Source organism: Cherax quadricarinatus, chromosome 22, assembly GCF_038502225.1.
Source record: "Cherax quadricarinatus isolate ZL_2023a chromosome 22, ASM3850222v1, whole genome shotgun sequence".
Classification (NCBI taxonomy): Eukaryota; Metazoa; Arthropoda; class Malacostraca; order Decapoda; family Parastacidae; genus Cherax; species Cherax quadricarinatus.
The window spans coordinates 1,847,501-1,860,000 of NC_091313.1; the positions used below are offsets into that span (position 1 = coordinate 1,847,501).

Below are 12,500 nucleotides of genomic sequence, written 5' to 3' on the forward strand. Positions count from 1 at the left end.
CAAAACTTTATCCTTTTATTTTTTTCACTCATGTACAAGTATGTAGGAAATCACTGCACTATCTTGTGGTGGGTCCCGTTCAGTAGACATTGGACCATATTTTAGTATGTTCCACCCCAGCAAGATGCTGCTTATCCTAAGATACGCACTATACCAAGAGCCAGGCATTGGTCCATCCTGCGGTACACACTGCAAGCTAGATACCACACCATCTTGTGGTATGTAGGCTACTGTCAGTAACAGACCTGTCCATCCTGTGGTATAGCAGGCTATATACTACAGAGAGGTATGGTACATACCCTGTGGTTTGATATGTACTACAGTTTGGATCAGTTAACTAAATGTTTGGCTCAGTCTGCGGCATATGCCTGTCAGCTGGACTGGGTCATCCCATGGTACATACCATCAACTAGACACTGGTCCATCAAAGTGTATGTACCGTTGGTTAGAGACTAGATCCCTCTCGGTACATACTGATGGCGAACTGTTGCCACTTACAGTCATTGTAAGTCCTTATATAAAATTCAGTAGTTTTTCACTGCAATGGGACACATTACACTGGCAATACTGCTAACACATTCTCATATCTAACACTGAGCAAACACCTCATCAGTACTTAGTTTCTATCACAACACTTAGCACTTTAAAAAATCACCACGTCTTTGGTAATGTCAGATTTCACACACATTTTCCATCCTTTCAGGGCTTAGTTTCATTTCCTTCGACAGGCCACCGTTTTGATTTATCCAGCACTTAAATGGATTGGAAAGAAGAAAAACTAGTTTTCTCAGCTGCAGGCAATGACAGGCTTGAAAATACTTGTAAAAAGATGTCCTTTTAAAAATTAAGTCTATAAATGATGATCATTTAGTCTTCTTTCTCCTTAATATTCTTGTTTCCTGAACAGCAGCCACCAGGGTCTTCACAGCCTCCTCGTGACCCTCGAAGCTGTCTGCCTTCCTCAGGGTGCCATGTCTGCCTGCGCCACTGCCGCCCTCACTTTTCCGCATTGTGCCACCCCTCCCGGCATCTGACGGCAGAGCATCTAGTGAGTTTTGTTTCTTGAACACCGGTCTGGAGTGGGATTCATCCCGGTAAATCCTGCTGGACACTTCCGTGGATATTGGGACATTTTCATATATATTTTCTTTCTTGGAGGTGGTTTTGCGAGGGACTGTAGCAACAGCATATATGGTCTCAATATCTTTACGGCCAGGAGATTTGCGGCTGGTTCCTCCCAGCTGCTCAGCGTGAACAATGGCTTTTACTTCCCCTAAATTAAAATCTGGTTTACCTTGACCTCCCTGAGGCACCTGAGGCACTGGCACAGCTTTCGGAGTCCTAATGCCAGCCTCACGCTCCGCTGAACGTGCTCGTCCTAGTGAGCTCTCGCGGGAGCGACAGGCTGCGGCCACTGCCCTAACTTGGCTTTCATCCAAGCGTTCAGCACTTGTGCCATGATTGTGTTCTGGTTCGCTACTAATACCTCGTACTGAACCGATTCCAGAGTACAGCTTGGCAGCTGCACGCAACAGTGTGTTATCACAGGCAGACTTTGGCCTCTCGGGAATTGCCGAGGCATCAAAAGCAGCGGCCGCGAGGTCAAGGTAACGGTCAGTGTGATGATCAGGCATGACCTTGGTTCGAGAAAGTCGGTGCACCACTCTACCTACGGCACCTCGCTCTCTTGAAGATGCGCGACCTTCGTCGACGTCACTTTCATAGTCATGCTTCTTTTTTTCGTCACGCAATCGTACTTTTTCAAGAAGTTGCATAAACACCCCTTTTTTAACTTCTTCTACATCACTACCTTCTGAACCTCGCCGTTGATTTAGTCGTAGAGATGATGTGGACGACACCATTTCACTCTCGCTTTCGCACCCACGATGTCGTTCCCATACTAACGAATCTCCTTCGCTGTTTTGTCGTTTGCGTCTGATGCCACGCTCCACTCGTCTCACCTCCACATAGGACCCACCCAATACTGACGACGCTAAGGTGGAGGCCATGGAGGATGCAGGCGATACAGGTCCACGGTATTTATCTCCTTCCCTAGTGGGGCCCGGATCTGCTCGGCCTGAGCCCGGCCCTGGAGAGAAGCCTGAAACACAAGCCTGTCAATTGGGCGTCAGTGCGCGCCGCTCTACCTACAGGGAAGGTGGGAAGGGATGGAAGAGGAGCAGGTAGGAATGGCAGCTCCTTCATTCTGCTCACCAAGCTCTGCAACAACACTGTTTGCCAGGGCTGACAGTCACCTACCCACCAGTAAAACAGTTTCTTTGAAACTCATCAGTGTAAGCAAAACAACTGGCAGTAATTACCAGCATGCACTTGGGACTGTCAACCCTTGCCAGTTACCACTGTTACCCAAAATGATGAGTGCATTAACACCGTCCTGCTTTCGTAACCACCTGTAAATAGCAAATTTTATTTATAATTACTATATTGGTTATTTCTAAAGGAATAGAGATTTTATTTTGATACTTATGTTAATGAATAACTAAGTTTTTGTAAAGCATGCATGAAGTGTAAAAAAAAAAAAAACTAATAAATTAAGCAATGATTGTCAAAATATTTGTTAATGCAAAGTTTTGATAATCATACATTACTACTGTAGTACATATTATCTGAAGTTGCTAAGTAGAAATGACATTACTCTTCCCTTACACTGAATTATCATATCTTAACACACAAGAATCCTTATGCACATTATTACAGTAAGTGGTGCATGCATGCATGCAGTGCTCACGTAACTGTTACCCATAATATGAATGATGGGGCTCGTAACTCCAACAAAGGCTTTATATTTGAATTTATATACAAAGCTCGTCTTCACAGTTACTGAATCTACCCCTTTGGGAGTTTCACTTGCTCACTACCCTCATAAGTAACTAGATCCTTTCTTCACCTATTCAACTTTAGTACTCGTGTACAGTACAGTGGTACCCAACTTAGTATATGTCCTGTTTGGACACGAAAATTTTTGCTTGGTATTTGACCTTTGTTTGGAATACGGCTTGCGTGCTAGAACTTGTATGGGTCAAAATGATAAAGATACCGCCAATGATTTTGTTACAGAGTTTGGGGAATTTGTGGAGGCTGAGGGTTTTGTTCCCCAACAAGTTTTTAATTGTGACAAAACAGGCTTGCTTTGGAAGAAAATGCCCAACAGGACCTATATTACACAAGAGGAGAAGGCATTACCAGGACACAAGGCAATGAAGGATAGGTTAACTCTCTTGTTCTGTAACAGTACAAATGGGGATTGCAAACTGAAGCCTCTACTGATCTACCACTCTGAAAACTCGAGGGCCTTTAAAAAAACATAATGTGCAAAAAACTCAGTTACCTGTGATGTGGAGGTCAAACAGCAAGGCTTGGGTAAAAAGAGAATATTTCAGCCAATAGTTTAATGTTGTGTTTGGGCCATGTGTAAAAAGTTATTTGGAGGAGAAAAACTTGCCTCTGAAGGCCCTCCTCATAATGGACAATGCTCCAGCTTACCCTCCAAGCTTGCAGGACTATGTGCCACAGGAGTTTGACTTCATCACTGTAAAGTTTCTTCCCCCTAACATGACTCCTCTCATTCAGCCCATGGATCAGCAGGTCATCAGTAATTTCAAGAAACTCTTCACTAAAGCACCATTCTAGAGGTGCTTTGAAGCGACCTCTGATACAGAATTAATCCTGAGAGAGTTTTGGAAAGATCACTTTACTGTCACCCATTGTGTAACTCTCATTGACAAAGCCTGGCAGGAAGTTTCATAAAGAACAATGAACTCTGCTTGGAGGAATTTGTGGCCAGAAGTAGTGGCTGAAAAGGACTTCGAGGGCTCTGAGGCTGTGTCTATAGTGGAGTATATTGTCTCACTGGGCAGGTCCATGGGTCTGGATGTGAGTGATGGTGATGTGGAGGAGTTAGTGGAGGGGCACAGGGAAAAGATGACCACTGAGGAGCTGCAGGAACTTGAGGAGGAGAAGCACAAAACCAAGATGGATGCACTCTCTTCAGGCTCGGGAGAGGAGACAGAGGAAGCCCTTACTTCATTAATCAAGGAAATCTTTGCCAAATGGATGGACGTCAAAAACGTTACAGAGAAGTACCACCCCAACAAAGCCCAAACAAGCTGTAATAGCATTGTCTGGGATGACCAGAAAATGTCATATTTACAAAACATCCTGAGGAGAAGGCAGAAGCAAAGTTCTTTGAACAGATTTTTAGTAAAAGTCAAACCTGGTGAGCTTGAACCAGGTCCAAATAGGGAAAAGAGACAGAAAAGAGAAGGGGACTCTCCTTCCAAACAATAACATTTCCTCCTCCTCCTCCCTTCTCAGCACTATTCTAGTAGCCACTCGACTTTTCAGCAAAGTAAAGTGAGGTTAAATTTGTATTTATTTCATCTAATTCTTTTGTATTTATTTATGTATTTTACTATTAAGCAGTGTTTAAATTATTTTATATAACCCCATCAATGTATAATATGCGAGTAACAATAGGATTTTTTTTTCATGGGAACGGATTAATCATTTTCCCTATATATCTTATGGGAAAATTCGTTTGGTATACGTCCTGTCTGGTATAAGTTCAAGGTCCTGGAACGGATTAAGGACATATACTGAGGTACCACTGTATTCCCTAGGCATGTAATTATTTCCAATTACAGAAGTGGAGTGCAGATCATGGTGTGTCAGCTGAGGCAGGGATGCTGAAGGGCCCAGTGGGTTTAATAATTTACTTACCTGGAGTTTACCTGGAGAGAGTTCCAGGGGTCAGTGCCCCCGTGGCCCGGTCTGTGACCAGGCCTCATGGTGGATCAGAGCCTGATCAACCAGGCTGTTACTGCTGGCTGCATGCAATTCAATATACGAGCCACAGCCCGGCTGGCCAGGTACCAACTTTAGGTGCTTGTCCAGTGCCTGCTTGAAGACAGCCAGGGGTCTATTGGTAATCCCCCTTATGTATGCTGGGAGGCAGTTGAACAGTCTTGGGCCCCTGACACTTATTATGTTGTCTCTTAACGTGCTAGTGACACCCCAGCTTTTCATTGGGGGGATGTTGCATCGTCTGCTGAGTCTTTTGCTTTCGTAGTGATTTTCGTGTGCAAGTTCGGTACTAGTCCCTCTAGGATTTTCCAGGTGTATATAATCATGTATCTCTTCTGCCTGCATTCCAGGAAGTACAGGTTCAGGAACTTCAAGCGCTCCCAGTAATTGAGGAGTTTTATCTCCACTATGCGTGCCGTGAAGGTTCTCTGTACATTTTCTAGGTCAGTAATTTCACCTGCCTTGAAAGGTGCTGTTAGTGTGCAGCAATATTCCAGCCTAGATAGAACAAGCGACCTGAAGAGTGTCATCATGGGCTTGGCATCCCTAGTTTTGAAGGTTCTCATTATCCATCCTGTCATTTTCCTAGCAGATGCGATTGATACAATGTTATGGTCCTTGAAGGTGGCTGGAATTTGTTTTGTACTCTGATGAAGTTTTAATTTCCTCATGTTTAACATATCGAAGCAATTGAAATTTCTCATCGTTGAACTTCATATTGTTTTCTGCAGCTCATTGAAATATTTGGTTGATGTCTGCCTGGAGCCTTGCAGTGTATGCAATGGAAGACACTGTCATGCAGATTCGGGTGTCATCTGCAAAGGAAGACACAGTGCTGTGGCTGACATCCTTGTCTATGTCAGAAATGAGGATGAGGAACAAGATGGGATCGAGTACTGTGCCTTGCAGAACAGAGCTTTTCACCATAGCCACCTCAGACTTTACCCTGTTGACTACTACTCTTTGTGTTCTGTTTGTGAGGAAATTATAGATCCATCTATCAACTTTTCCTGTTATTCCTTTAGCACGCATTTTGTGCGCTATTACGCCATGGTCACACTTGTCGAAGGCTTTTGCAAAGTCTGTATATATTACATATGTATTCTTTTTGTCTTCTAGTGCATCTATGACCTTGTCGTAGTGATCCAGTAGTTGGGACAGACAGGAGCGACCTGCTCTAAACCCATGTTGCCCTGGGTTGTGTAATTTATAGGTATCTAGATGGGTGGCATTATTATAATAATAAAAAGAAGCGCTAAACCACAAGGGCTATACAGCGCTTATAGATGGGTGGCAATCTTGCTTCTTAGGACCCTTTCAAAGATTTTTATGATATGGGATATTAGTGCTATCAGTCTGTAGGTCTTTGCTATTGCTTTACTGCCCCCTTTGTGGAGTGGGGCTATGTCTGTTGTTTTTAGTAACTGTGGGACGACCCCAGTGTCCATGCTTCCTCTCCATAGGATGGTAAAAGCACGTTCTTGATGAACACAGAGTTCCATGAGTCTGGCCCTGGGGCAGAGTGCATGGGCATGCCATTTATCGCCTGTTCAAAGTCATTTGGCATCAGTATAACATCAGATAGGCTTGTGTTTACCAAATTCTGTGGCTCTCTCATAAAAAAATTAATTTAGATCTTCGAATCTCAGTCTGGTTAGCGGCTTGCTAAAAACTGAGTCATATTGGGACTTGAGTAGCTCACTCATTTCCTTGCTGTCATCTGTGTAGGACCCATCTTGTTTAAGTAGGGGCCCAATACTGGATGTTCTCGACTTTGATTTGGCATAAGAAAAGAAATACTTTGGGTTTCTTTCAATTTCATTTATGGTTTTTAGTTCTTCCCGCGATTCCTGACTCATATAAGATTCCTTTAGCTTTAGTTCGATGTTTGCTATTTCTCTGACCAGTGTCTCCCTATGCATTTCAGATATATTGGCCTCTTTTAGCCGCTCTGTCATTCTTTTCTGTCGCCTGTAAAGGGAGCGCCTATCTCTTTCTATTTTACATTTACTCCTCCTGTTTCTTAGAGGAATAAGCCTTGAGCATACATCAAGTGCCACAGAGTTAATCTGTTCTAGGCATAAGTTGGGGTCTATGTTGCTTAGTCTATCTTCCCAGCTTATATCGTTTAGGACTTACATATGAATTCGGCCCAAAAAATAAAATATGCATATTCTTCTTTCAACAAACTGGCTGTATCCTACTGAGGCAGAGTGGCTCAAAAAGAAAAAAAACAAAAGTTTCTCTTTTAAACTTTAGTAATGTATACAGGAGAAGGGGTTACTTGCTCCCGGCATTTTAGTCACCTCTTACAACACGCATGGCTTACAGAGGAAGAATTCTATTCCATACATACATATATATATATATATATATATATATATATATATATATATATATATATATATATATATATATATATATATATATATATATATATATATTTGATAGGAGTGAATGGAGACAAATGGTTTTTAATACTTGATGTGCTGTTGGAGTGTGAGGAAAGTAACATTTATGAAGGGGTTCAGGGAAACCGGCAGGCCGGACTTGAGTCCTGGAGATGGGAAGTACAGTGCCTGAACTCTGAAGGAGGGGTGTTAATGTTGCAGTTTAAAAACTGTAGTGTAAAGCACCCTTCTGGCAAGACAGTGATGGAGTGAATGATGGTGAAAGTTTTTCTTTTTCGGGCCAGCCTGCCAATGCAGGGTGGCCCGAACCCCGCCTTCCTTCCACTACGGACTGATACACTCTTGAAGTTATTCTGTTTCGCTCCATTCTCTCCACATGTCCGAACCACCTCAACAACCCTTCCTCAGCCCTCTGGACAACAGTTTTGGTAATCCCGCACCTCCTCCTAACTTCCAAACTACGAATTCTCTGCATTATATTCACACCACACATTGCTCTCAGACATGACATCTCCACTGCCTCCAGCCTTCTCCTCGCTGCAACATTCATCACCCATGCTTCACACCCATATAAGAGCGTTGGTAAAACTATACTCTCATACATTCCCCTCTTTGCCTCCAAGGACAAAGTTCTTTGTCTCCACAGACTCCTAAGTGCACCACTCACCCTTTTCCCCTCATCAGTTCTATGATTCACCTCATCTTTCATAGACCCAACCGCTGACACGTCCACTCCCAACTATCTGAATACATTCACCTCCTCCATACTCTCTCCCTCCAATCTGATATCCAATCTTTCATCACCTAATCTTTTTGTTATCCTCATAACCTTACTCTTTCCTGTATTCACTTTCAATTTTCTTCTTTTGCACACCCTACCAAATTCATCCACCAATCTCTGCAACTTCTCTTCAGAATCTCCCAAGAGCACAGTGTCATCAGCAAAAAGCAACTGTGACAACTCCCACTTTATGTGTGATTCTTTATCTTTTAACTCCACGCCTCTTGCCAAGACCCTCGCATTTACTTCTCTTACAACCCCATCTATAAATATATTAAACAACCACGGTGACATCACACATCCTTGTCTAAGGCCTACTTTTACTGGGAAATAATTTCCCTCTTTCCTACATACTCTAACTTGAGCCTCACTATCCTCGTAAAAACTCTTCACTGCTTTCAGTAACCTACCTCCTACACCATACACCTGCAACATCTGCCACATTGCCCCCCTATCCACCCTGTCATACGCCTTTTCCAAATCCATAAATGCCACAAAGACCTCTTTAGCCTTATCTAAATACTGTTCACTTATATGTTTCACTGTAAACACCTGGTCCACACACCCCCTACCTTTCCTAAAGCCTCCTTGTTCATCTGCTATCCTATTCTCTGTCTTACTCTTAATTCTTTCAATAATAACTCTACCATACACTTTGCCAGGTGTACTCAACAGACTTATCCCCCTATAATTTTTGCACTCTCTTCTATCCCCTTTGCCTTTATACAAAGGATATATATATATATATATATATATATATATATATATATATATATATATATATATATATATGCAAAACAACCACTCTGAAAGAATAGAGAAATTCCAAGCGCTTTCGTGACTACTCACGAAAGCGCTTGGAATTTCTCTATTCTTTCAGAGTGGTTGTTTTGCATATTCTGAAATCACCTGTTTACTGTGATCTTATTGCATATATATATATATATATATATATATATATATATATATATATATATATATATATATATATATATATATATATATATGCAGTGGTACCTCGAATTTCGAACGGACTAATCTAATTTACATTATTCCTCATGGGAACAAATTCGTTCGGTATCGGCACTCGAACAGCCTTCTGGAATGAATCAAGTTCATAACTCAAGGTACCACTGTATATATATATATATATATATATATATATATATATACACACACACACACACACACACACACACACACACACAGTAAGGAAACTAGAGAAAGTGCAAAGGTTTGCAACAAGACTGATCCCAGAGGTTACAAGAAATCGACCTGATGACACTGGAACAGGAGAGATAGGGAGGGCATGATAACGACATATAAAATACCTAGAGGAATTGACAAGGTGGACAGAGATGGGACACAGCAACGAGGGGACACAGTTGGAAGTTGAAGACACAGATGAATCATAAGGATGTTAGTATTTCTTCATTTACAGAGTAGTCAGGAAGTGGAATAGTTTGGGAAGCAATGTAGTGGAAGCAGGATCCATTCATAGCTTTAAGCAGAAGTATGATAAAGCTCATGGTTCAGGAAGAGTGACCCAGTAATGGCCAGTGAAGAGGTGGGGCCAGCAGATATGACTCGACCCCTGCAACCACAACTAGGCAAGTACATTCATACATATACAGTCTCTCCTCACTTAACGATGGAGTTCTGTTTCTAAGACCACGTCGGTAAACGAATTTGTCACTGAGGAGGATACCATAATGGTAATGAGTTTGTGTCAATCATTTTTTATTTTGTTTCAGTGTCACCTTTGCACCATTTATAACGTTTCTGGTGTACTATATATTGTAATATTGTATATGTTTATACAGTAGTGTACTATATATTGTAATAAAGAGAATAGCAGAAATCAACTCTAATGTATATTTAGGTGTGCATACTGGTCAGAGAGCCTGTCGTAAGTCCGAGGCATCAGTAAATGAGTATAGCTAAGTGAGGAGAGACTGTATAGAAAGAAATCAAAATTAACTTCCTTGAAGCCTTTTTATCCACTTCTCTGAGGCTATGGGTCCCACAATTTACACCAGAGGTGGATCCCATATATATATACATCTACCATCCGACTTACAACCTGCTCGACTTACGACCACTCGACTTACAACCGTGTTTTTTATGCCAAATTTCTGGGAAATAAACAACTACAGTATTTGTGTTGTACACAGTGTTTATCCTAAGCCTTACAGTATAAAATACAGCATTAACAGCATAAAGAGTAAAGTAAAACATGAAATACCAAAATAAAACAATAAAATAAAGTCATTACAAAAATGTTTTGTTGATATTCAGTAGCAAAGTTTGACTTACGACCATTTCGACTTACAACTGGTTTCTCGGAACCGAACTTGGTCGTAAGTCGGATGGTAGGTATATATATATATATATATATATATATATATATATATATATATATATATATATATATATATATATATATATATATATATATATATATATATAATATATTTATGTCTATATATATATATTTATATATATATATATATATATATATATATATATATATATGTCTCTCCGAATATGTAAAACTGGTCAATTAGCAAGAACTCATTTAAAATTAAGTCCTTTCTGAAATTTTCTTTTATACATTTCAAGATATATTTTTTTCATTAATGTTAATGTAAAAATTTTTAAATTTTGCACCAAAAGAATCTTAGAAAACTTACCTAACCTTATTATAACAAAAACAATTTATTTTAGCCTAACCCAACTAAATATATTTTACATTTGTTTACAGTAATTTAAACTAAACAAACACAGTGAAATATATTTTTTTCGTTAGGTTCAGAATGATTTTGGCGAAATTATTGCATACACAAATTTTTACTTGTCCTATATGGCAAGATGAGCATTACTATTTAAGCCAAGATCGCAAGTTCTGCCTATTCGGCACGACATATACATATACATATATATATATATATATATATATATATATATATATATATATATATATATATATATATATATATATATATATATGTATATATATATATATTTATATATTTATATATATATATATATGTGTATATATGTATATATGTGTGTATATATATGTATATATATATATATATATATATATATATATATATATATATATATATCTTTCTTTCAACACACTGGCCGTATCCCACCGAGGCGGGGTGGCCCAAAAGGAAAAACAAAAGTTTCTCCTTTTACATTTAGTAATATATACAGGAGAAGAGATTACTAGCCCCTTGCTCCCGGCATTTTAGTCGCCTCTTACAACACGCATGGCTTACGGAGGAAGAATTCTGTTCCACTTCCCCATGGAGATAAGAGGAAATAAACAAGAAATAAGAACTAGAAAGAAAATAGAAGAAAACCCAGAGGGGTATATTCAAATTCAAAGTTTATTCTCTATAAGGATTACAATGCTGAGTTTACAGAATTTGGTTATTGTGTGGTTTACATGTAGTAAAATAATAATTACAGAGTGTACCACTAGAACACCTAGCATGGCTAGGCATTTCGGGCAGACTTAAATTAAATCTTAAGTTTAAAATATTACAAAATTATGAGGTAAGTTGGTATTATGGCTAAGTGACTAAATGCGTACTAGTTTGTGAGTTTAGCAATGTGAATGCTTTTGTTTTGGCACTATACATAGTTTCAGTATTGGAGTATCACAGGCCAACTTATGACTAGTTAAGATTCATTATTTTGAGATTGAGATTGATATTTCTGTTTATGGTCAAATGGCTGAGCGAGTGTAAGTGTTAACCACCAGGTGGTATTCGTGTAATTAGTTGACAGGGTGTATCAGGAAGATAAGATGTTTTCTGATGGTAGTTTTGAAGGTGATGAATGTGTCTGCAGTTTTAGAATTTTCAGGTAGGGTGTTCCAGATTTTAAGGCCTTTGACATACATTGAATTTTTGTAAAGGTTTAGTCTGACACGGGGAATGTCATAGAGATGTTTGTGTCTGGTGTTGTGCCTGTGGGTTCTGTCGCAACTATCAAGAAAGCGTTTTAGGTCAAGGTTAATATTGGAATTTAAGGTCCTGTAGATGTAGATTGCACAGTAGTAAGTGTGGATGTACTGAACAGGGAGTAAGTTTAGATCTATGAAGAGTGGGGGGGGGGGGGTGTTGCCAGGGATGGGATTTAGTGATTATTCTAACTGCGGCTTTTTGTTGGGTTATTATTGGCTTTAGGTGTGTTGCTGCAGTTGAACCCCAAGCACAGATAGCATAGGTGAGGTATGGATATATAAGTGAATGGTATAGTGTGAGAAGGGCAGTTTGCGGCACGTAGTATCGTATCTTGGAGAGGATCCCAACCGTTTTGGATACTTTTTTGGTTATGTGTTGGATATGGGTGCTGAAGTTCAGGTTGTTGTCGAGGTATAGGCCTAGGAATTTGCCCTCATTATGCCTGGCAATTAGAGTGTTGTCGATCTTAATGTTAATTTGCGCATCTCCTGCTCTGCTACC

The 12,500-nt window shown here is 39.9% G+C and overlaps 1 protein-coding gene across 1 annotated transcript in view; it reads right to left on the reverse strand.

Moving 5' to 3' along the window:
• Window positions 1-12,500, reverse strand: part of LOC128689595 (uncharacterized) — a 268,208-nt gene that overhangs the window by 606 nt on the left and 255,102 nt on the right. The window contains exon 15 of the mRNA XM_070087727.1: window positions 1-2,101. This exon is cut by the window's left edge and continues 606 nt beyond it. Within this exon, the coding sequence (XP_069943828.1) occupies window positions 864-2,101 (1,238 nt within the window). The 3' untranslated portion in view covers window positions 1-863. The remainder of the gene's footprint in view (window positions 2,102-12,500) is intronic.